This window comes from Salvelinus namaycush, chromosome 33 (genome assembly GCF_016432855.1).
Source record: "Salvelinus namaycush isolate Seneca chromosome 33, SaNama_1.0, whole genome shotgun sequence".
NCBI classification, from domain to species: Eukaryota; Metazoa; Chordata; class Actinopteri; order Salmoniformes; family Salmonidae; genus Salvelinus; species Salvelinus namaycush.
The window spans coordinates 10,125,969-10,153,662 of NC_052339.1; the positions used below are offsets into that span (position 1 = coordinate 10,125,969).

The 27,694-nt window shown below is 40.2% G+C and overlaps 1 protein-coding gene across 1 annotated transcript in view; it reads left to right on the top strand.

Moving 5' to 3' along the window:
- The first annotated feature begins 624 nt into the window (after positions 1 to 624).
- Positions 625 to 27,694, top strand: part of LOC120027657 (cadherin-18-like) — a 193,055-nt gene continuing 165,985 nt past the window's right edge. Inside the window, exon 1 of the mRNA XM_038972651.1 lies at positions 625 to 861. Coding sequence (XP_038828579.1) covers positions 625 to 861 — 237 coding nt within the window. The remainder of the gene's footprint in view (positions 862 to 27,694) is intronic.

Here is a 27,694-nt window from a genome sequence, read left to right on the forward strand (position 1 = left end):
TAAATATACATACATGTCATCTATACACTTAAATAACAAATAAGGTCACGGTAACAGTCCTAAACGCACCAGAAATGTGTTTCGTGTTCTCCGAACTAATTGTAAGGATCTGATAGTGGCATCTTTTCTGTATTCAAAGACATCTTTTTAAAATGCTTGCCCTCTGTGTCAAGTATTATTATGGCCAGCTCCTATACATTTTTAGGAGATTAAGTAAGTTAAAACAAAAAAAAATGTAATACATCCTTCTCTCTCTCTCTCTTTTTCTCTTCCAGGAAACACAAAATGGTCGCCATAATCAACTCCAGTTTCTGGTAAAACTAAACAAAAGCCATAATCCATCCGTGTTTTTCTCCAGACCCTGGCTGTTCCATAATGTAAATGAAGCTTGCCTTGATTCTACTCAACAGACGGCTAGGCCATGAGCCTTAGAGGATCTACCGTAACCCGGACAGGGCCTACCCCGGTTTGGATTTAGTGCCACCCTCGTCCTTCTGTTGAGACTGCGAGCCACGTGAGGCTGCAGACGTGGCCGGTGGTGGTGGCGACGGCGGTGGTGGGAGGACTTTCACACGTAGCACAAAAAACACTGGGATATATTTACAAACATACTGAGGAAACACCATGAGGATATCCACGATCTTCTGTCTTTGTCCCGTACTGGTCTGCCTCTGCTTTCTCCAGAAGTGCTATGGGGTTAGCCATCATGTCCCAACATCCAAAGTGCCCAACACAAAGAACCAGACCAAACTGGCCAATGGCGAGACGGAAGTGCACCACAGACCTAAACGCGGCTGGATCTGGAACCAATTCTTTGTTTTAGAAGAACACATTGGACCAGATGCTCAATATGTGGGAAAGGTATTGTTTTATCTTACTTCACAGTACTTCATGGCTTGAATTTAGATGCTTGTAAACAACCACTTTTTCATTACAAGGATATTTGACTCCTTGGCTCTGAATTGTGTCCTAAATGGCACCTTATGCCCTACATAATGCATTACCATTGACCAGAGCCCTATGAGCCATGGTCAAAAGTAGTGCACCACTTATGGAAAAGGGAGCCCTTTTTGACAAATACTCTGTTTTTCTGCGCAGCGGTCTTGTGTGTTGGAAATGCATTGTGGCAGGTACAGCTTTGATTATTAATGTGACTTGCCTTGTTGGTATTCCAGGTGCTTTTGTTCTGTCTAATGATGTAGAAGCCAAGGCTATGTTCCAAATTGCACCCTACTCCATACATAGCTCAATCATTTTGACCAGGGCCAATAGGGCTCTGGTCAAAAGTGGTGCACTATGTAGGGAATAGAGTGACATTTGGGATGCACTACAAATCTCACGTGGGTATATTTTGTAGAGAAAAGAGGTCTACACTGTCCAAGTTCTTCTCATGATAATGTCTTGTGTTTTATGTAGGATTAATCAACAAGCTCCCCTTAGATCATCTTAGTCTGTCACGTTCGGCTTTAAGGCATGCGACATTCAATTGTGAAAATAGCTTGTTCTTTGTTTGAATTAAGCATAGTACAAAATCAAACCAACCCTTACAAAAAAAACACATGATTTCACATGTGAAATGTCCACGTTGTGCACAAAATGTGAAACCAATGTGGTTTTGGTTCACTTCACATGTGATATGACACATGAAATTTCACAGGTGATGCCCTGCAAACAAAACTTTGTCATAAGAATGTCACACAGTCACAGTGTTTTCAAATTACATATTTGACACACTTGATTACGTTGTGTATATTCATTTACGCAGTAATTATTATTCAACATGCCCTCACCTGAGATTTTAAATCACAAACTCTTGATTGACGATATTCCGATCTTCCTGCTACGCCACCATGTCTGTGCCAATAATAGATTTTCACCATTATTTCTACACTTTGGACTTCAATGTACAATACATCTCAGCTTCGTTAAGAATACACTCAACAAAAACTATTATATTTATCATAGTGATTCAGGAGTAACATTAAACCAGAATAATATGCCTCACCAACATTAGACAACTATACAGAAAACCCTGAAATTGCTGAAATAAGTCAATTAAATCAATGATGAGAGAATAATCGGATTAAATTATAACTAAATTGTCACGTTATCATATTAATAACCTCACATAAGATTATGAGAAATTCATGTTTTTTCCCCCAAGGGATGTACCACAGGTGGCCCGTAATTGGCCAGGCTGGTCTCATAAACTAGACGGAACACACTAAATGAAAATCCAGGACACTCAAATTAGTATAATTTCTTAAGTTTGGTATGGTTACATAAGGATACTTACGGCAAAAAAAACGAAAGGAGGGTGGTTGGTCGGGTTGGAAGGGTAGACATATAATGCTAACATCTAGCAATCCAAATGTTCTCATTGGGGACAACTTTAGCATTTTAGCTAATTAAGAATTTGCAACAACTTACTACTTTTTAGCTACTTTGCAAGTACTTAGCATATTAGCTAACCCTTCCCCTAACCTTAACCTAAACTCCTAGTCTAGCTAACGTTAGCAACCGAGCCACCTACCTAACGTTAGCCAAAACAAATTGGAATTCGTATCATATCATGCATATCATAAAGGGGGTCATGTAAATTGTCCTGGTAGCCATTTGATTAACTGTTCAGCAGTCATACGGCTTGGGAGTGGAACCTGTTCAGGTGCCTTTTGGTCCCAGGCTTGGTGCTCCGGTATCGCTAGCCATGTGGTAGCAGAGAGAACAGTCTATGACTTGGGTGGCTGGAGTCTTTGACAATTTTTGGTGCGTTCCTTTGACACCGCCTGGTATAGAGTTCCTGGATGAAACGGAGTTCGGCCCCAGTGATGTACTGTGCTGTACGCACTACCCTCTGTAGTGCCTTGTGGTCAGATGCCGAGCAGTTGCCATACCAAGCAGTGATACAGCCAGTCAAGATGCTCTCAATGGTGCATCTGTATAACTTTTTGAGGATCTGAAAGCCCATGCCAAATCTTTTCAGCCTCCTGAGGAGGAAGAGACGTTGTCGTGCACTTTGGACCATGATAGGTTCTTAGTGATGTGCACACTGAGGAACTTGAAGCTCTCAACCCGCTCCACTACAGCCCCGTCGATGTGAATGGGGGTGCATTCGATATTCTCCTTTGTCTTTCCCACATTGAGGGAGAAGTTGTTGTCCTAACACCACACTGCCAGGTCTCTGACCTCCTCCCAATAGTCTCATCGTCGTTGGTGATCAGGCTACCACAGTGATGTTGTCGCCAAACCTAATGATTTTGTTAGAGTTGTGCGCGGGCTTGCAGTTGTGGGTGAAAAGGGAGTACAGGAGGGGACTGAGCTGATCTGTAGTCAATGAACAGCATTCTCACATAGGTGTTCCTTTTGTCCAGGTGGGAAAGGGCAGTGTGAAGTGCAATGGAGATTGCTTCATCTGTGGATCTGTTGGGGAGGTATGCAAATTGGAGTGGATCCCGGGTTTCTGGAATAATGGTGTTGATATGACCAGCTTTTCAAAGGATTACATGGATACAGATGTGAGTGATACAGAGTGGTAATATTTTAGACCGGTTACCTTGGTGTTCTTAGGCACAGGAACTATGGTGGTTTGTTTGAAACATGTAGGTTTTACAGACTGGGCCACAGTGAGGTTGAAAATGTCAGTGAAGACCCTTTCCAGCTGGACATCTCATGCTCTGAGTACACATCCTGGTAATCCAACTAGCCCTGCGGCCTTGTGAATGTTATTCCTGTTTAAAGGTCTTACTACATCGGCTACGGAATGCGTGATCATACAGTCGTCCGGAACAGCTGGTACTTTCACGCATGGTTCAGTGTTACTTGCCTTGAAGTGAGCATATCGAGCATAACATATCATACGAAATGGATGATGGACATCCACAAATGAATACTTACCATACCAAACAGAACATACAGTTGAAGTCGGAAGTTTACATGCACTTAGGTTGGAGTCATTAAAACTTGTTTTTCAACCACTCCACAAATTTCTTGTTAAAACTTCTTATGGATAGGGGGCAGCATTTTCACGTTTGGATGAAAAGCGTGCCCAAACTGCCTCCTACTCAGACCCAGATGCTAGTATATGCATATTATTAGTAGTATTGGATAGAAAACACTCTGTTTGAATGATGTCTATGAGTATAAAATAACTCATATGGCAGGCATAAACCTGAGAAAAAATCCAAACAGGAAGTGGGAAATCTGAGGTTTGTAGTTTTTAAACTCAACCCTATTGAATATACAGTGGGATATTGGTTATGGTGCACTTCCTAAGGCTTCCACTAGATGTCAAATGTTTTTAGAACGTTGTTTGATGCTTCTACTATGAAGGGGGGCTGAATGAGAGGGGAATGAGTCAGAGGTCTGCCAGCAGCCAGAGGTAGCTCTCGTTCCATTGCTTTTCTACAGACAATGGATATCTCCGGTTGGGACATTATTGAACATTTATGATAAAAACATCCTAAAGATTGATTCTATACATTGTTTGATTTGTTTCTACGACCAGAAATATACAATTTTGGAATTCTCATCCGACATTTCCGCCGAGTTTCGATTTGTTTACTAACGCCCTAACAAAAGGAGGAATTTGGACATACATTATGGACTTTATGGAACAAATCAAACATTTATTGTGGAACTGGGATTCCTGGGAGTGCATTCTGACAAAGATCATCAAAGGTAAGTGAATATTTATAATGCTATTTCTGACTTATGTTGACTCCAACATGGCGGATATTTATTTTAGCTGGTTTGGGCTCTGAGCTCCATGCTCAGATTATTGCATGGTATGCTTTTTCCGTAAAGTTTCTTAAAAATCTGACACAGTGGTTGCATTAAGGAGAAGGTTATCTAAAGTTCCATGCATAACACTTGAATTTTCATCAACATTTATAATCAGTATTTCTGTGAATTGATATGGCTCTCTGCAAAATCACCCCATGTTTTGGAACTACTGAACATAACATGCCGATGTAAAATTAGATTTTTTGATATAAATATGCACTTTATCGAACAAAACATACATGTATTGTGTAACATGAAGTCCTATGAGTGTCATCTGATGAAGATCATCAAAGGTTAGTGATTAATTTTATCTCTATTTGTGCTTTTTGTGACTCCTTTCTTTGGCTGGAAAAATGGCTGGGTTTTTCTGTGACTTGGTGGTGACCTAACATAATCGTTTGTGGTGCTTTCGCTGTAAAGCATTTTTGAAATCAGACACTGTGGCTGGATTAATGAGAATTACATCTTTAAAATGGTGCCTAGTACTTGTATGTTTGAGAAATTTGATTTATGAGATTTCTGTTGATTTGTATTTGGCACCCTGCAATTTCATTGGCTGTTGGCGAGGGGTTTCACTAGCGGAACGGGGTTAACAAACTATAGTTTGGCAAGTTGTTTAGGACATCTACTTTGTACATGGCAAGTAATTTTTCCAACAGTTGTTTAGACAGAATATTTCACTGTATCACAATACCAGTGGGTCAGAAGTTTACATACACTAAGTTGACTGTGCATTTAAACAGCTTGGAAAATTCCAGAAAATGATGTCATGGCTTTAGAAGCTTCCTGATAGGCTATTTTGACATAATTTGAGTCAATTGGAGGTGTACCTGTGGATGTATTTCAAGGCCTACCTTCAAACTCAGTGCCTCTTCGCTTGACATCATGGGAGAATCAAAAGAAATCAATCAAAATATTATAGACCTCCACATATCTGGTTCATCTTGGGAGCAATTTCCAAATGCCTGAAGGTACCACGTTTGTCTGTACAAACAATAGTACGCAAGTATAAACACCATGGGACCACGCAGCCGTCATTCCGCTCAGGAAGGAGACGCATTCTGTCTCCTAGTGATGAACGTACTTTGGTATGAAAAGTGCAAATCAATCCCAGAACATCAGCAAAGGACCTTGTTGTAACGGCAGTCTAAGTCGTCCTCCTCCTCAGACGAGGAGAGGCGAGAAGGATCTGAGGACCAATGTGCAGCGTGGTAATTTTCCATTATTAAATTAACACAAAACAAGACACTATACAAAATGACAAAACAAACTAACCGTCACAGTCCTAGCTGGTGCAGACAAAACACAAAGACAGGAAACAACCACCCACAATCCCCAACACAAAACAAGCCACCTATATATGATACTCAATCAGGGACAACGATTGACAGCTGTCTCTGATTGAGAACCATATTAGGCTGGACACAGAAACAGACTAACTAGACACACAACATAGAATTCCCACCCAGCTCACGTCCTGACCAACACTAAACAAGCAAAACACATAAGAACTCTGGTCAGGACGTTACACTTGTGAAGATGCTGGAGGAAACAGGTACAAAAGTATCTATATCCACAGTAAAACGAGTCCTATATCAACATAACCTGAAAGGCCGCTCAGCAAGGGAGAAGTCACTGCTCCAAAACCGCCATAAAAAAGCCAGACTACGGTTTGCAACTGCACATGGGGACAAAGATCATACTTTTTGGAGACATGTCTTCTGGATTGATGAAACAAAAATAAACTGTTTGGCCATAATGACCATCGTTATGTTTGGAGGAAAAAGGGGGAAGCTTGCAAGCCGAAGAACACCATCCCAACCGTGAAGCACGAGGGTGGCAGCCTCATGTTGCAGGGGTGCTTTGCTGCAGGAGGGACTGGTGCACTTCACAAAATAGATGGAATCATGAGGTAGGAAAATGATGTTGATATATTGAAGCAACATCTCAAGACATCAGTCAGGAAGTTAAAGCTTGGTTGCAAATGGGTCTTCCAAATGGACAATGACCCCAAGCATAGTTCCAAAGTTGTGGCAAAATGGCATAAGGACAACAAAGTCAAGGTATTGGAGTGGCCAACACAAAGCCCTGACCTCAATCCTATTGACATTTTGTGGGCAGAACTGAAAAAGCATGTGCGAGCAAGGAGGCCTACAAACCTGACTCAGTTACACCAGCTCTGTCAGGAGGAATGGGCCAAAAGGCACCCAACTTATTGTGGGCAGCTTGTGGAAGGCTACCCTTAAACGTTTGACCCAAGTTAAACAATTTAAAGGCAATGCTACCAAATACTAATTGAGTGTATGTAAACTTCTGACCCACTGGGAATGTGATGAAAGAAATAAAAGCTGAAATAAATCATTCTCACTACTGTTATTCTGACATTTCACATTCTTAAAATAAAGTGGTGATCCTAACTGACCTAAAACAGGGTATTTTTACTAGGATTAAATGTCAGGAATTGTGAAGAATTGAGTTTAAATGTATTTGGCTAAGGTGTATGTAAACTTCCGACCTTATCATACTATTTTGAATGTCCTTGATTTTCATATACTACGTAACGTCGACCCCTGAGTCCATGTTGGAATGGCTCTTGATTACATAGTTAGTGTGGATTGAATTGAATTTATTAGACAGTTTATAAAATACATATAGCCTACATAAAAAAACTATCAAGGATAACGGAATAAAGTCGCTTATTTATGTACACGATATCTACTGTGACTGTGGGCCTTTTGTAGCAGTAAGTCTGAGCCAGGGGCGCTTGAAAACGTGTGGCGAGGCAGCATTTGCCACAGCACTTTTAAATCACCTTTTATTTAATTTAATCAAATATATTGGCAAAAAAAGAGGGGCAAAGGGCTGTTTTTTTGACCGATTTGCTTCGTAGCAGTATATACACCTAAGCATTAGCGATCCGACATGTTTCATTGCATGGAAACGAGACAATTTTTTTGTCTGATCAACTGTAGGCTACTAACAAAAGTACCTGCATAGTCTAGCCTACTATGCGCCCTGTCCCTCTGGCCAGTGTAACAAAGGAGTAACATTGTGCATTTGTAGCCCATTAGTTTGTAAGAAAATGTGATTAGGATCAAATTTGGTTTATATTTCTTACTTGGGCTGACTAGACAACAGACTTTTTTGATAGAAAATCATTAACTGAAATTAATCAATAAACACAATAGCTAACATAGACTGTGAGTTAATGTTATATTAGGCCTACAGTTGCATAGGGCAGGACTACATGATTACAAACCTGCATAAAGCAGGGTCAGCCCTGTGAGTTTTATTGTCCAATCATGTTGCTTTCTCTGTTTATGTGTATAGGAAACCCCCCTAGTCCTTATTTAAAATATAATTCATATGACCAAGTGCACTGTTGCTGCAGATTGACAAGGTTTTCATCGTTCCCAAGGCCAGGAGTTTTTCCATCAGATCTTTTAAAACGTGACCTGATTAGAAAAACTCTGGTCCCATCATGGCCCATATCAAACCTACAGGCCCCAGACTTTATTCTGCCACACCACTCTGAGACCTGTGGCTCAACCTCTGGTCAGAGCTCCATGTCATACCAGCTATGGGCTCAGACTGTCACAGACAGATGGGTGTCACAAAGACTGAGAGGCAGGGACTAGAGATGACTGGTGGTCCTATCCTCGTGCTCGGAGGACAAGATCAACCCAGCAAGTATGGTCTGCGGGCGCTGTGATGACTTTTCTGTTAGTTACACAAAGGGCCACAGGAAACTGGTTAATAAGTCCTCTGCTTGCAGATTGCCTGCCCCCCTTATCTCCTGAAATGTGGAAATGTGTTTCTCCGCTGCAGTGATCATTATTCTAGGCACTCGGGCAGAAGCTAATCCCTTCGACCGCACTCAGAAAGAACGAGGGAGGCAGATCACTCCTCTCCCTCTGACTGCATGCGCATATGTCTGTATTTCAATACATAGGAGGGAGCATGATGTGGAATAGAAAAATACATACAAAAAAGAAAGCAGTCCAGAGAGACAACATAGAGGGGTGGAAAGACAACACTAAATCCCTCTATCCTTCTTAATGTTATTACTCACCATCACCACTAAGCTTGTTTTAATCACCGTGATGACAACAGTGTGCTACAGAAGGCTGCCTGGGTAGTGGTTTTGACAGAGCAGGAAAAAACGAATCCTTATAGGTGTTATTTATTGATGAAACATGCTGATGCTAAGGTTATAAAATGCATGAGTGAACCACAAAACTCCCAAGGTGCCACCAAAACATTCTCTCAGCCTTTTTCTGTGGTTCTGTCTGTATTATTACAGCTGACTAACTGGAGTAGTACAAGGATATTAGCGTAGAGAACATCCTTATTGAAATGGCAACATTGTATAATGGCAGTGTATCAGTTGCCACTAATTACATGAGAGAATAATAACTTTCATGGATTATATTAACATTTAATACAGCTGCTGCTTATCATTTGAAGACTCTGATTGGCTTGCTGTCTCTATCATGCTGAGTTTATATTGGTCAAGTCTCTCCATCCCTCATATTCTACAGTAGAGGGAGTTGTGATGGTGTGTGTCCCAAATGACACCCGATTCCCTTCATAGTGGACAACTTTTCAACAGGGCCCTGGTCAAAGGTAGTGCATTCTATAGGCAATAGGATGCCCTTTCGGACGCATGCCTGGTGATGAAAACAAACAAAAATAGGTAATCCTTACCCTGTTTGGGACCCTAAGAACAAACATACACATTATTAAAGTCTATGTCCAGTGAAAATCTCACTTTTAAAAGTTAATATTCTGTTAACTCATAGCCAAATAATGTTGTTGACTCATCCTATATTCATACAGTATTTGTGGCCAAAGCATACACATTAGGGAAAAAAAAACACTTCAAAAACCCCATCTCAAACAAATTTGCTTGGATAATGACATCATTATGTGATTTGTCCAGCAGCTTTTTCCTTTTTTCCTAATTCTCCGTTGGGGAGAACAATCTATTTCGAGACTAGGGGAGAAACTAGCTCACTGCCCAAGTGCAAACTAGCTAGCAAGCCAAGCTATCCACAGCTGTTTTTAGCAAAAGGACAAAGCCTATGCAACAACTGTCTTGCCAGTCACTTCTATTTGAAAGTATGTGGTTTGTAAGATTTGTGGTTTGTAAGAGGCTCTTTAGAAGCAGTTAGCTAACATTAGCATGCTAACATGAGCTATCATTAGCTAGGTGGCGGGCCAACAAGAAAGCAAGTCAAAGCAGATCCTCCACACAACAACCATCTCACCATTCTAATTTAAATCCTGTAGTTTGTTGCTAAACATTTCATGTCAAGAGGAAACCTAGTTGGCTGTTGTTGACTGATGTAGGCTAGCTAGCTAGCTTGCTTCATGACTAGCTAACTAGCTAGTTAAGTAGCTAACAACAAAAATATCAGGAACATAGGACAAAAACAACTCACACTTGTGAAATAATCAGCCTGCATTTGTTGCTGTAATAGTAAAGTGCCATAGTAGTTCCATCAATAATTTACAAATCCTGAATTCAATCCATCCATAGAATTTGAGTTGGTGCAGCCGGGAGTCTGCCCCCGTGCCCCCAGTTAATATCCAAGTGTTTGTGAGCGTCTTATTGAATGAGCCCAAACCATTCTGGTCTGTCGTAACAGGTCAAGAAGCGGCACAAAGAAAAACTGCTTTTTAACATAGTTAATTCTATTTTTTTGTGAAGGATATCTATTTAATTCATATTGTAATTAATTTGAAGTAATAATTCATAAAACAGCTTGAACACTGGACTTATGTACAGTATATTATACTGTACTTTAAGGAATTCATTTGACACACCACATTTGGACGAAGAGAGATGATGAAGTGTCTTGATGGCTGGAGAGAAACTGGGCAACATTTAATTATGAGGCTGCGGGATTGCTGTGCCATGTCTTAATGTGGCCAAGAGACTGAATGACCCTTAATTAAGCCAAGAGAGGAGGATTAATCTTTCACATTCAAACACTATATTGTTCTCATCACTGCGCTTGACAAAAATTGCAGACACTAGCAAGCAGCAATGGAGGAGCGGGAGGAGGTTTCCCCTGAAGAAATTGGTAGGTTTGTTTTTAATGTCAAACCGTGCCCATGCTGTTTTTTTTGTGTGTTTTAGATTGCTTAAAATAAATACTGTTGAAAATCATTAGAATAAATACTGTACAATATTGTTTTTAATGAAGTGTAACATCTTATCACCAGTGCAACCAACTATTAGGACATTATACACTGAGTATATAAAACATTAAGAACACCTGCTCTTTCCATGACATAGATTGACCAGATGAATCCAGGTGAAAGCTATGATCCCTTATTGATGTCACTTGTTAAATCCACTTCAATCCGTGTAGGTGAAGGGGAGGAGACCGGTTTATGAAGGATGTTTAAGCCTTGAGACAATTGAGACATGGATTGTGCATGTGTACCATTCAGAGGGTGAATGGGCAAGACAAAAGATTTAAGTGCCTTTGAACAGGGTATAGTAGTAGGTGATACGTGCACCGGTTTGTGTCAAGAACTGCAACGCTGCTGGATTTTTCACACTCAACAGTTTCCCGTGTGTATCGAGAATGATCCACCACCCAAATGACATCCAGCCCTGTGGAACGCCTTCGACACCTTGAAGAGTTCATGCCCCGACGAATTGAGGCTGTTCTGAGGGCAAAAGGGAAGGGTGGGTTGCAACTCAATATTAGGAAGGTGTTCCTAATGTTTGGTATACACGGTGTATACAGTACAGTCCAATACGAGCAGGTGAAGTAATATTATTCATACAGTAGAACACTAATTGCACTGCATTTCATTCACTGGTTTAGTAAAAATGGGAGAAACATAATGCAACCCAACCCGACCACATGGTGAGGATTCAGAATTACTCTGTGGGCGCTCATGTGTATCTCTTAGCCACACACACATACACAGACACAAATCAAATTGTATTAGTCAGATGCGCCAAATACAACGAGTGTAGACTTTACTGTGAAATGCTTGCTTACGAGCCCTTCCCGATGATGCAATAAACAATACACATTTAAAATAGTAACACAAGAGGAATAATATACACAAGAATTAAGCTATATACAGGAAGTACAAGTACCAGATCAGTGTGGAGGGGTACGAGGTATTTGAAGTAGATATGTACATAAAGGCAGCGTAAAGTGATTAGGCATCAGGATAGATAATAGATAGATAAGAGCAAGAATGAAGTACAGATTAGCAGAAGCATATGATGAGTGTGAAAGTGTGTGTGTAGTGGCTTCAGAAAGTATTCATAGCCCTTGACTTATTCAACATTTTGTTGTTATAGCTTGAATTCAAAATAGATTAAATAGTATATGTTTTTCTCTCACCCATACATACCCCATAATGACAAAGTGAAAATATGATTTTAGAAATTGTTGCAAATGTTTTGAAAATGAAATACAGAAATAATAAATGTAGATAAGTATTCACACCCCTGAGTCAATACATATTAGAATCATTTTTGGCAGTGATTACAGCTGTGAGTATTTCTGGGTAAGTCTCTAAGAGCTGTGCTCACCTGGATTGTACAATATTTGCACATTATTCTCTTTAAAATTCTTCAAGCTCTGTCAAGTTGGTTGTTGATCATTGCTAGATTTTCAAGCCTATTTAAGTCAAAACTGTAACTAGTCCACTCATGAACATTCCATGTCATCTTGGTAAGCAACTCCTGTGTATATTTGGCCTTGTGTTTAATTTTATTGTCCTGCTGAAATATGAATTTGTCTCCCAGTGTCTGTTGGAAAGCAGACTGAACCAGGTTTTCCTCTACGATTTTGCCTGTGCTTAGCTCTATTCCTTTCTTTTTATAAAAAAAACTCCCTAGTCCTTGTCGATGACAGGCATACCCATAAAATGCTGCCATCACCATGCATCACCGTAGGGATGGTGCCATGTTTCCTCCAAACGTGATGCTTGGCGTTCAGGGCAAACAGTTCAATCTTGGTTTCATCAGACCAGAGAATCTTGTTTATCATGCTCTGAGAGTCCTTTAGGTGCCTTTTGACTAACTCCAAGCGTGCTGTTATGTGCCTTTTACTGAGGAGTGGCTTCTGTCCGGCCATTCTACCATAAAGGCCTGATTGGTGGAGTGCTGCAGAGATGGTTGTCCTTCTGGAAGTTTCTCCCATCTCCACAGAGGAACTCTGGATCTCTTTCAGAGTGACCATCGTGGGTCTTGGTGACCTCCCTGAACAAGACCCTTCTCCCCCGATTGCTCAGCACTAGGCAGAGTCTTGGTGGTTCCAAATTTCTTCCATTTAAGAATGATGGAGTCCACTGTGTTTTTGGTGACTTTCAATGCTGCAGACATTTTTTTGTACCTTTCCCCAGATCTGTGTCTCGACACAATCCTGTCTTAGAGCTCCACGGACAATTCCTTCGACCTCATGGTTTGGTTTTTGCTCTGACATGCACTGTCAGCTGTGGACCTCATATAGACAGGTTTGTGCCTTTCCAAATCTTGTCCAATCAATTGAATATACCACATTTAAACTCAAATCAAGTTGTAGAAACATCTCAAGGATGATCAATGGAAACAGGATGCACTTGAGCTCAATTTCGTGTCTCATAGCAAAGGGTCTGAATACTTACGTAAATAAGGTATTTCATTTTTTTTGCAAACATTTCTTAAAACCTGTTTTCACTTCATCATTATGGGGTAATGTGTGTAGATTGATGAGGAAAATGTTTGATTTAATCCATTTCGGAATAAGGCTGTAACAAAATGTGGAAATAGTGAAGGGTCCTGAATACTTTCAGAATGCACTGTATATAGTCCCTTATGTGAAGTTATGATAACATGTAACTACATGTGATAATATGACACTACACATTTGAAAACATTTGAGCACAAGTAAAATGTAATCTCATATGACATAACTGTGAACACATGGGGATGCAACATTTTAACATGTGATACCATGAAACTACATGTCTCAGAATTTGAACATTTTAGACATGTGAAAGTGCAAATTAGATTGTCACGTGAATGTCTACCGTAAACATCTATTTCACATGTCACATTGTTTTTTGTCTGTAAGGGAAGTAATAAAATAGTTTGGTTGTTTTAATATGAATAAGTCCCTTACAGATTCATTGCCTATAATACATCTCTGAATTTAGCAAAAGTGTGCCATCTGCACTGCTGTTTTAGTTATCAGTTAATCTGACTATTCTCTCATCATTGATTTAATTGACTATTTCAGCAATTTGAGTGCTTACTGTATAGTTGTTTAATGTTGGTGGGGCATATTATTTTGTTTTAATGTTACACTGAATCACTATGAAAAATATAATGGTTTCTCTTGAGAGTATTTTTAACATAGCTGAGATTTTCTTGGATTCCTACACTTTGGACTTCAAAGTAAAACCTGTTATTTACACAGCCATGGTGGCATAGCAGGAAGATCAGAATGCTGTGAACCAAGAGGTTGTGAGTTCAAATCCCTGCTGAGGACATAATAATGAATAATATGAATAATTACTGTATAAATAAACATACAAAATGTGATCATGTATGTCAAATATTTGAAAAGACTTCTTGACATTCTTACGATAGATTTTTGTTTGCAGGGCATCACCTGTGAATCGTTATGTGATTTATCATCACATGTGAAGTGTTCCGAAACCACATGGAAATTTCACATTTGTTTTTTTCCGTAAGGGGTGTGCATAGAGTCAGTGCAAGATAGGGTCAATGCAGATAGTCCAGGTTACCATTTAATTAACTATTTAGCAGTGTTCTGGCTTGGGGTACAAGCTGTCTCGGAGCTTGTTGGTCCGAGAGCCAATGCTCCACTACCAATTGCCGTATGGTAGCAGAGTGAACAGCCTATGAACATATGTGCACACGCACACACACACACGTGGTAGTGGGATCCATCTATGCACACATTACAGAATTTCTTCAGAATTTGAATGAGTGAGTGTGGAAGCCAGTCTGTCAAACTGTGTCCCTAATCCACTTGTGGTGTGTAGTATAATCCCCAGTGACACTTCTCTGAGGACCCATGCATTTGGGAAATTACAGGTCTGTGTAAGTGAGAGAGAGAGAAATACAAGGTAGGGGACAGGCCTTGTGCAGATATGTACAGTAGAGATGGGCGGCTGCGTCTCAAATGACACCATTTTCTTATATAGTGAACTATATAACAAATAGTGTGCTATTTGAGACGCAGACAGGAAGACACCCACAGGCCCAGTGGGAGGTTTGGATGTGTTCATGTCACTCAGGGAAAGCCACACGGTGCCCTGATGTTGTTACACTAGCTAGTAGTAGTATGCTATTCTGCTGTATGACAATGCCCATTCTAAAACAAGCCTTCAATTGCATTTCCACGCCCATATGCTCCTACTCTCTCTACACCCCAAAAAATGCTGGATTAAAACAACCCAATTTGCGTAAGTATTAGGCAGAACACATGTTGGGTTATTTTCCCCTATCCAGTTGGGTCACATACAACCCATTGTTTTCTTTAAATTGATGTTGGGTTATTGAGCTATGAACCACCAGGTCAGATCAGAAGACTGTAGGCATGGCTTAGTAGGGGTGTGGCTTTCCGCTAGTTAGTTTTGGCCACCCGTGAGAGTAAATGTCATTCCGGTTAACCTGTTCCGTTCTATTGTTCACACATGTTGGGTACTGATGTTGGACAATTAATAAAGTTTACATAAGAGTATGAGGTCCTTAAGTGCCTATGCATTTTGCAATAGTTACCACTTAAATAATATTCAAATGATGTAAAATGTATATAGAACTATGTAATGTTTTATTCATTGTATTTATTAAACTAGGCAAGTTAGTTAAGAACAAATTCTTATTTACAATGATGGCTTACCAAAAGGCCTCCTGTGGGGACAGGGGCTGGGAATTAAAATAAATTGAATGAAAATACACGACAAGAGAAACAACACAACACTACATAACGAGAGACTTAAGACAACAACATAGCATTGCAGAAACACATGACAACACAGTACAAACATTATTTGGCACAGATAAAAGCACAAAAGGCAAGACGGTAGCGACAATACCTCATGTAAAGCAATGTGCAAAACTATTGACTTTACATTTTATTTGCAGTGTACAAACTCAAAATTATGAACATGAATGACATTTACTCTCATGGTTAGCCAGCAATAACTATCCGAAAGCCACGCCACCAATAGGCCACGCCTTTGAACTGATATGGGTTAATTTAACCATCAGTTGGGTTTTCATTCAGGTTACTTTCAGGAGGAATGTATTTAAAGATGCACTATGCAGAAATCGCTCCGCCTTATTTCAGTTTATGTGACAAAACAAGCAAGTACAGTGTAGATAATCATTGTACCATCTAAACCGCTGTGAAATATATTTTCTATAAAATGAAATATATTGTATTGTCAGCTGTTTGAAGCTGGTGTACAAAACCGGATGTAAAAGTTGCAAAACTAAACTTAAATAACCGGAAGCATAGAAATAGCGCACATAGAACAGATCTACCGCTTCTTAGACTTGCTTTCAATGAAGACTGGAGAATGAGAATTACATATCTATAAGAAACATTTCTATGTGAATTTGTTTGGGTGGCCTAGAAAGTTACATATTACAGCCGTAAAGGTAATGAACAGTCCAAATATTTATTTTTAATGAACTTGCATGAAACCAGATCAAAGTATAATGACCAAATTAGAAAAAATGACTGGTGCTTCTACATTGATAAACTTTCATCATAAAGTAACTGGTCCCCTCTGTGTCAAACACTTGGATTAAGGAGGCAAGATTATTAAGAGATAGGGTGAGATCACCCTAACGCTCTCATTTTAATACACCAATGGTAACATGATATTCTCTTACCTAATTTAAATAAGTACCACCTTGTAACCAACATCGGAGAAGGTGTGTTTGCAGAAGGGCGTGGTTTATATAGCTAAATAGCTGCTCTACTGGTGCCAAAATTGTACTGTAGGGTGTCAGAAAATATAATTAAAAGTTTACCCTATTCATCTATGGCAAAGATACCTACAGTATATGTTTCCCCTTTTATCTGCGTCTGGTGTTAGCTAGTTAATGGCTCGTAGTTAGTTGTCAAGTCAACACATCCGTCAGTGCTGCTCTGAACCGCATCATCAACAACATGCCAAACGGGAGAACTATACATTTTTGGGGGACATCATTGATGCAATTTCAATGTCGTTTGAGTCGGTTTGTGTATCACCAAATTGGTTCAAGATGATTGTACTGCAACACTGCATCTAAGTTGCTTGACATAGGCATTTTAAAGAGCAGTCAGTCAAGGCGAGCTCATGAATATAAACTCCCAGCCCACTCAGCCTGTCTTTTCAAACTTCCAGGTAGCTAGCGATGAAAAAACAAATTTTGAGCATTACTATCCAAAACAAAAATTATGGGTGATAGTTTAGTCCGTCAAAAGTCTGTTTTACAAGGGAATCAGAATGACTGTTCGGGACCTTTAATTTGTAGAGCAAAATGCCAACCTCTCAGAAAAGGTGCCTAAATGTTTTATTCATACCGCTATAAATGGTTTGTGCTGTGACAGAATCAGGCAACTGGCTTATATTTAATGCTACAGTGGAAAAAAGTGAAGCAAGGGTTTTAGTTAAATTGCTTTTTTGCGCCCATGCTTTGCAAAGGAGCTGAGCTGAGCGCTTGCTGGGTTCTGAATGCTCATTACCCATTGAGTGGTAATTTAGAACAGAATAAAATACACTGTCACAGCTCGCGTCATTCACCGTTTGTAATACAGAAAAAAAACAATCCTCCAAGAGATGTTTTTTACAAAACTCTAAACCCAGTTACAGTTAGGTTATGTTCACTCACAAGTGTAAACCACTTCCCAGATCCCTGAAACACCACCTGCGTGTGTGTGTGTGTCATGCATCCATACGTGTGTATTGATTTTTCTCAGCCTTTCAGTGCACCTCCAGTCAGTCTGGGGCTCCTGTCCCGTCTATGTTCAGGTCAGATCAGGAACCTTCTAGAACAATCTGTTTGCATCCCAAACGGCACTCTATTCCTCATATAGTACACTATTTTTGTCCAGCATAATAAATACATCCTCATAAAAATATGTCAGTTTAAGATAGAGATATCTGGGGTTTTGCACTGGATGCATCTACAAACTATTATGAGACTCTCACGGACACGGTGGTGTTCTCTGTTTTGCTCTTGGACGCCCCACAATAATGTCTGAATGTTCCCTGGTGCCAGTTGAAAAAATGAATGGAGGTACAGTATATATGGAGACTGTTTAGTGCAAAAAAAGGGGTTCAATACATGTTAAAAAAATCAGGATCTTTCAAAGATCTATCAGATATAGGACAGTTACTTTAGAACAAACTTCCTTCAGATTTTTGGGGGGGTACTATCTTTTGTTCCATTTAGTGAATCTATTATTCAATGCGTTTGTATGGCCAATAACAGTAAGGCCACATTTTAGTAAAACATTATTTTTTTTATATTCATGAAAAAATATATACTTTAAGGGGTCTTCAAATTTTAAATCAAATAGCTAAATGATCCTTGATATGACCTTAAACAATTCCATATAGCTTAGTTGAACACGCCCCCCTGAACCCCTTGCTAAGACAGGACTGTAATGGGTTTTAAAAGCACCTTTCGCACCATTCACAAACTCTAGAAGGATAACTCTGCTTCATGTTCAGTGGACTACCTCTGCTCTCTTGTGTTGATCGTGCAAGATCAAATGTGTCTATGCGTGGAGTCAATTAAATAGCCTGTAGGCTACATGCATGGGTGGAGGAGCATGTGCAGTTGTTTTTCCATGGAAATTAACTTCCTAAATATGATAGGCTATAGTTTAGGCTCCGACATTGACTGGAAAAAAAAAAAAAAATTCTGCCTGCAAAATTGTCAGGATCCTATCAAATTAAGGTTGTAAGATTATTTCAAAACAGTTGTGTTTCTGTTTTGTAGGCTATTCGTTATCTATTGTATCCCAGTCTTTTGTCCCCACTCGCTTCAAGATCACCACCATTGTTCCTGTACCCAAGAAAGCGAAGGTAACTGAACTAAATTACTATTGCCACGTAGCACTCACTTCTGTCATCATGAAGTGCTTTGAGAGGCTAGTTAGGGACCGTATCACCTCAACCTTACCCGACAACCTAGACCCACTTGAAGGGGGTTCACCTAGGGGTCATGATAGGGGCTGTACCAAATGTTTGATGTATTATAATAATAGATTTTGCTTATGTTGTATTAATAGAAGGGGAGGGGTTATACGACCCCACCCTCCTTACATTATAAGACCCCTCCCTCCTTACATTTATAGGGTCCTAGACTACACAACATATATTCATTATAGAGGTTTAGTATTGTTCCACAGTTGTTTTCTGGTCTCTTTGCCTCTTATAAAGAGACCCCTCTGAGAAATGTGTGACTGTGAAGACAGAACTCTGCAGGGGAGTGTAAGAGATAAGAGATTAGTCAGACATTCCACTATAAATCAACTTGGACATTTACTGCTAAGCTTTTAGATAGCTATATAAACAAGAGTTTTAGTGTTGAGTAGGCACGGTTTTCGTCTCATGAGTAAAAGATAATGACGTAGGCAGTGACGTCACTAGGGCTGGACTTCGGTTTGATAAAATAACTTGGGACCTTTTCTTTGATGCAGAACTTACTCGGAAACATGCGTGCTATGTTCCTGGTGCCAACTTCTGTCTGCAATTGCAATAATAAAGGTTTTGAATGATTTAATTAAAGATATTTCCATAATGCTAATTTCACCAATGAGCCAACGATTGACAAGGAACAAGGAAACGAACCCCAACACACTACAATTCACATACCGCCCAAACAAATCCACAGAGGAATCAATCGCAATTGCGCTGCCCTATACATTTCCGACATTTAGCAGATGCTCTTAAGCCTTCAACACCATAGTGCCCTCCAAGCTCATCACTAAGCTCAGGGCCCTGGGTCTGAACCCCTCCCTGTGCAACTGGGTCCTGGACTTCCTGACGGGCCGACCCAAAGTGGTGAAGGTAGGCAACAACACCTCCGCCTTGCTGATCCTCGAAACGGGGGCCTCACAGGGGTGCGTGCTCAGCCCCCTCCTGTACTCCCTTTTCACTCATGACTGCGTGGCCACCCATGTCTCCAACTCAAGTTTGCTGGCCACACAACATTGGTAGGCCTGATTACCTTCAATGACGAGACAGCCTACAGGGAGGAGGTGAGAGTCCTGGCTGAGTGGTGCCAGGAATAACTTCTCCCTCAATGTCAACAAAACAAAGGAGCCGAAGTGGAGACGTTCAAAAGCTTCAAGTTCCTCATCGTGCACAGGACTGACGACCTGAAATGGTCCCTTCACACAGACGGTGTGTTGAAAAAAGCGCAACAGCGCCTCTTCAACCTCAGGAGGCTGAAAAAATTTGGTTTGACCCCTAAGCCCCTTATGAAATTCTACAGATGCACCATTGAGAGCATCCTGTCGGGCTGTATCACTGCCTGGTATGGAATTGGCTGAGAAAAGAGAAAAGGGCAGCACAGCTGGCCCTTAAATGTACACGGAGTGCTAACATTCATAATACGCATGCCAATCTCTCATGGCTCAAAGTAGAGGAGAGATTGACTTCATCACTACTTGTTTTTGTAAGAAGTATTAGAATGCTGAATGCACCGAGCTTTCTGTTTAAACTACTAACACTCGGACACCCATGCATACCCCACAAGACATGCCACCAGAGGTCTCTTCACAATCCCAAAGTCCAGAACAGACTACATAGAGCCATGACTACATGGAACTCTATTCCAAATCAAGTAACTGATGCAACCAGTAAAATTAGATTTTAAAAACAGATAAAAAAACACCTTATGGAACAGTGGGGACTGGGAAGACACACACACTTAGGCACAGACAAACGCTTACATGTACACATAAGACACGCACTCTACACACACGTACACATGGATTTTGAATTGTAGATACAGTGTATGTGGTAGTAGACTATGGCCTGAGGGCACACACTTAATGTGTTGTGAAAAGTGTTATGGAATGTAATGTCATGTAATATTTATAATTTTGTATAGCTGCCTTAATGTTGCTGGACCCCAGGAAGAGTGACAGCAGCTAATGGGGATCCTTAAAAAATACAAAAACTGCCTGCCCTCAAGTACGTCTACAGCCCCCAGAGTCACAGGAAGGCCAAGAAGATAAATAAGAACCTCAACCACCCGAGCCACGGCCTGTTCACCCAGCTGGGACAGAGAGCTGGTACCGAGAGACTGATAAACGGCTTCTATATCCAGGCCATCAGACTGTTAAACAATCACCACTAGCTGGCCTCCTCGCAGAACCCTGGCCCGAAATGCTTTCCCTACATACTGTACATAGTCATTGAACATAGGTAACTTTAATAATGTTTACATACTGTTGAACAACTTTATATGTATGTACTGTATTCTAGTCATGGCACATCACTGTACATACATGTTCTATTAATATACTGTCAATACTGTCTATACACACCATTACTTATATATACGCTACCATTCAAAAGTTTGGGTCACTTAGAAATGTCCTTGTTTTTTAAAGAAAAGCAAATTGTACAACACAAGTTTTCAGCTGTGCTAACTTAATTGCGAATGGATTTTCTAATGATCAATTAGCCTTTTAAAATGATAAACTTGGATTAGCTAACACAACGTGCCATTGGAACACAGGAGTGATGGTTGCTGATAATGGGCCTCTGTACGCCTATGTAGATATTCCATTAAAAATCAGCCGTATCCAGCTACACTAGTCATTTACAACATTAACGATGTCTACACTGTATTTCTGATCAATTTGATGTTATTTTAACAGATAACAAATGTGCTTTTCTTTCAAAAACAAAGATATTTCTAAGTGACCCCAAACTTTTGAACGGCAGTGTGTACAGTTGAAGTCAGAAGTTTACATACACCTTAGCCAAATACAAATAAACTCAGCGTTTCATAAGTCCTGACATTTAATCCTAGTAAAGATTCTGTGTCTTAGGTCAGTTAGGATCACTACTTTATTTTAAGAATGTGAAATGTCAGAATAATAGAGAGAATTATTTATTTCAGCTTTTGTTTCTTTCATCACATTCCCAGTGGGTCAGAAGTTTACATACACTCAATTAGTATTTGGTAGCATTGCCTTTAAATTGTTTAACTTTGGTCAAACGTTTTGTGTAGCCTTCCACAAGCTTCCCACAATAAGTTGGGTGAATTTTGGCCCATTCCTCCTGACAGAGCTGGTGTAACTGAGTCAGGTTTGTAGGCCTCCTTGCTCGCACACGCTTTTTTAGTTCTGCCCACAAATTCTTTATAGGACTGAGGTCGGGGCTTTGTGATGGTCACTCCAATACCTTGACTTTGTTGTCCTTAAGCCATTTTGCCACAAATTTGGAAGTTTGCTTGGGGTTATTGTCCATTTAGAAGACCCATTTGTGACCAAGCTTTAACTTCCTGACTGATGTCTTGAGATGTTGCTTCAATATATCCACATAATTTTCCTTCTCATGAAGCCATCTATTTAAATATGTTTTGATTTATTTAACACTTTTTTGGTTACTACATGATTCCATATGTGTTCCTTTATAGTTTTGATGTCTTCACTATTAATCTACAATGTATAAAATAGTAAAAATAAAGAAAAACCCTTGAATGAGTAGATGTGTCCAAACTTGACTGGTACTGTATATAAAAATGTATGGGACATTGTTTTTTTTACCAGTGATGTTTTACTCACTCAAAAGGCAATTTTACATTGGAATCAGAATAACTGTTTGGGACCTTTTTAAGTGTGTGTGATCGTGTCAGTTTGAATCTGTGGAGAGTGAAACGTCTCATCAAAACCACACCCATAGTTATCATATTTCTCAGCATACTGCAGGTAGATTTTTATTTTCAGGATCTTTTTTTATTATCTGTGTTTTTGCCTGTAAATTGTTTGATTAATCTTGCTACACACAGATAAATACGATTCATTTTTCTAAAATAATCCAATCAGTTAGTTTGAGTTATTGCAACCGTTACTGAAATTGTTGTTGCAATTTAAATGGTTTAGGTTGTCTTCTTTTATACTTATGTGTTTAATCCACTATGTAGGTGAATGAAAATGCCTAGTTTTGGGTAGCCTATCTCTGGCTGGATTCTAATATGAATTGCATATCACTTTGCAAGCCAGTGTACTGTGCCTTGAAGATATACAGTGCCTTGTGTAAAGTATTTAGCCCCCTACTTTGGCTTTTGTCCTATTTTGTTGCCTTACAACCTGGAATTAAAATAGATTTTGGGGGGCTTTGTATCATTTGATTTACACAAAATGCTTACCACTTTGAAGATGCAAAATGTTTTTTATTGTGAAACAAACAAGACAAAAAAAACTGAAAACTTGAGAGTGCATAACTATTTACCCCTCCAAAGTCAAGACTTTGTAGAGCCACCTTTTGCAGCAATTACAGCTGCAAGTCTCTTGGGATATGTCTCTATAAGCTTGGCACATCTAGCCACTGGGATTTTTGCCCATTCTTCAAGGCAAAACTGCTCCAGCTCCTTCAAGTTGGATGTTCCTGCTGGTATACGGTAATCTTTAACTAATACCACAGAATCTTCAATTGGATTGAGGTCTGGGCTTTGACTAGGCCATTCCAAGACATTTAAATATTTCCCCTTAAACCACTCGAGTGTTGCTTAGGGTCATTGTCCTGCTGTAAGGTGAACCGCTGTCCCAGTCTCAAATCTCTGGAAGACTGAAACAGGTTTCCCTCAAGATTTTCCCTGTATTTAGCTCCATCCATCATTCCTTCAATTCTGACCAATTTTCCAGTCCCTGCAGATGAAAATCATCCCCATGATGCTGCCACCACCATGCTTCACTGTGGGGATGATGTTCTCAGGGTGATGAGAGGTGTTGGGTTTGTGCCAGACATAGCGCTTTCCTTGATGGCCAAAAAGGTACCTTTTAGTCTGGAATTGTGATACAGTGAAATAATCTGTCTGTAAACAATTGTTGGAAAAATTACTTGTGTCATGCACAAGGTAGATGTCCTAAATGACTTGCCAAAACTACAGTTTGTTAACAAGACATTTGTGGAGTGGTTGAAAAACTAGTTTTAATGACTCCAACCTAATTGTATGTAAACTTCCGACTTCAACTGTATATAAACTCAGGCAAAAAAGAAATCCCCTTTTCAGGACCCTGTCTTTCAAAGATAATTTGTAAATATCCAAATAACTTCACAGATATTCATTGTAAAGGGTTTAAACACTGTTTCCCATGCTTGTTCAATGAACCATAAACAATTAATGAACATGTACCTGTGGAACGGTCGTTAAGACACTAACAGCTTACAGACGGTAGGCAAATAAGGTCACAATTATGAAAACTTAGGACACTAAAGAGGCCCTTCTACTGACTCTGAAAAACACCAAAAGAAAGATGCCCAGGGTCCCTGCTCATCCGCGTGAACGTGCCTTAGGCATGCTGCAAGAAGGCATGCGGACCACAGAAGTGGCAAGGGCAATAAATTGCAATTTCCGTACTGTGAGACGCCAAAGATAGCACTACAGGGAGACAGGACAGACAGCTGATCATCCTCACAGTGGCAGACCACGTGTAACAACACCTGCACAGGATTGGTACATCCGAACATCACACCTGCGGGACAGGTACCGGATGGCCGAAGTTACACCAGGAACGCACAATCCTTCCATCAGTGCTCTGACTGTCCACAATAGGCTGAAAGAGGCTGGACTGAGGGCTTGTAGGCCTATTGTAAGGCAGGTTCTCACCAGACATCACCGGCAACAACGTCACCTATCGGCACAAACCCACTTTCGCTGGACCAGACAGGATTGGCAAAAAGTGCTCTTCACTGATGAGTCACAGTTTTGTCTCACCAGGGGTGATGGTCGGATTCGCGTTTATCGTCAAAGGAATGAGCGTTACACCGAGGCCTGTACTTTGGAGCGGGATCGATTTGGAGGTAGAGGGTCCGTCATGGTCTGGGGCAGGACTGAGCTTGTCGTCATTGCAGGCAATCTCAACGCTGTGCATTACAGGGAAGACATCCTCCCTTCCTGCAGGCTCATCCTGACATGACCCTTCAGCATGACAATGCCGCCATACTGCTCGTCCTGTGCATGATTTCCTGCAAGACAGGAATGTCAGTGTTCTGCCATGGCCAGCAAAGAGCCCGGATCTCAATCCCATTGATCACGTCTGGGACCTGTTGGATCGGAGGGTGAGGGCTCGGGCCATTCCCCACAGAAATGTCCGGGAACTTGCAGGTGCCTTGGTGGAAGAGTGGGGTAACATCTCATAGCAAGAACTGGCAAATCTGGTGCAGTCCATGAGGAGGAAATGCACTGCAGTACACTGCAGCTGGTGGCAACACCAGATACTGACTGTTACTTTTGATTTTGACCCACCCTTTGTTCAGGGACACTTTATTCCATTTCTGTTAGACACATGTCTGTGGAACGTGTTCAGTTTATGTTTCAGTTGTTGAATGTTGTTATGTTCATACAACTATTTACACATGTTAATTTTACTGAAATTAACCCAGTTGACAGTGAGAGGACGTTTCTTTTTTTGCTGAGTTTATATATATATATATATATATATATACTGTATATATATATATATATATATATATATATATATATATATATATATATATATATATATATATATATATATATATATACTGTATATATACACTTTTGCCTAGATGACAGCTTGGCACACTCTTGGAATTCTCTCAACCAGCTTCATCTGGAACGCTTTTCCAACAGTATTGAAGGAGTTCCCACATATGCTAAGCACTCGTTGGCTCAAACCATCTCAATTGGGTTGAGGTCGGGTGATGATGAAGGCCAGGTCATCTGATGCAGCACTCCATCACCCTCCTTCTTGTTCAAATAGCTCTTACACAGCCTGAAGGTGTTGGGTCATTGTCATGTTGAAAAACAAATGACAGTCCCACTAAGCACAAACCAGATTTGATGGCGTATCGCTGCAGAATCCTGTGGTAGCCATGCTGGTTAAGTGTGCCTTGCATTCTAAAAAATTACAGACAGTGTCACCAGCAAAGCACCCCCACACCTTATCCTCCATGCTTCACGGTGGGAACCACACATGCAGAGATAATCCGTTCACTTACTCTGCGTCTCACAAAGACACTGCGGTTGGAACCAACAATCGCACATTTGGACTCATCAGACCAAAGGACAGATTTCCACCAGTCTAATGTCCATTGCTCATTGTTTCTTGGCCCAAGCAAGTCTCTTCTTTAGTAGTGGTTTATTTGCAGCGATTAGACCATGAGGCCCGATTCATGCAGTGTCCTCAGAATAGTTGATGTTGAGATGTGTCTGCTACTTGGACTCTGAAGCATTTATTTGGGCTGCAGTTTTTGAGGCTGGTAACTCTAATTAACTTTTATTCTGCAGCAGAGGTAACTCTGGGTCTTCCTTTTCTGTGGCAGTCCTCGTGAGAGCCTGTTTCATTATAGCACTTGATGGTTTTTGAGACTGCACTTGAAGATTTTCTGGATTGACTGACCTCATGTCTTAAAGTAATTATGGACTGTTGTTTCTCATTGTTTATTTAAGCTGTTCTTGCCATATTATGGACTTGGTCTTTTACCAAATAGGGCTATATTCTTTATACCATCCCTACCATGTCACAACACAACTGATTGGCTCAAACGCATTAAGAAGGAAAGAAATTCCACAAATTCACTTTTAACAAGGCACACCTGTTAATGTAAATGCATTCCAGGTGACTACCTCATGAATCTGGTTGAGAGAAAACCAAAAGTGAGCAAAGCTGTCATCAAGGCAAAGGGTGGCTACTTTGAAGAATCTCAAAAATGAAATACATTTTGATTTGTTGAACACGTTTTTGGTTACAACATGATTCCATATGTGTTCTTTCATACGTAGTTTTGATGTATTCACTATAATTTTACAATGTAGAAAATAGTAAAAATAAAAAACCTTGGACTGGTACTGTATATACTGTATATATGTATATATATATATATCTGTACCAATAGCCATGTGAGAATCTCTGGTATTTTAACCTATTTCTTAGGCAATTATTTCACATTTTGAACTTGACTAGGGTGTCAAAATTGCTGGCATGGGGCTGCAAAGTGAGCTGCATCACATACACCTAAAATAACATTGAGGGTTCAGGACTAGTTCTTGTAAGTCAGCAGCAGCAGGCAGGTGTGGTATAAAAATCAGTCCCGCACAGACCTCTACTGTGAACATCAATTGTACTGAACAAAAATATAAATTCAACATGCAACAATTTCAAAGATTTTAGTTACAGTTCATATAAGGAAATCAGTCAATTTAAATGAATTAATTAGACCCTAATCTATGGATTTCACATGACAGATATGCATCTGTTGGTCACTGATACCTTAAAAGTTAGGGGTGTGGGGTTAGGGGTGTGGATCAGAAAACCAGTCAGTATCTAGTGTGACCACCATTTACCTCATACAGCGCAACAAATATCCTAACATCCTAACATGCTTAATGGGTGACATATCTGGTGAGTATGCAGGCCATGAAAGAACTGGGACATTTTCAGTTTCCAGGAATTGTGTAAAGACAACGTTGACATCAGCAAACCGCTCGCCCCCATGATTCCATACACTTGGCCATTTGGAGGTACTGGCAAATTCTCTAAAACGACGTTAGAGCCCGCTTATGGCCTTTTTATTGTCCCCAGCACAAGGTGCATCTGTGTAATTATCATGCTGTTTAATCAGTTTATTGATATGACACACCTGGCATGTGGATGGATTATCTTGGCAAAGGATAAATGCTCACTAACAGGGA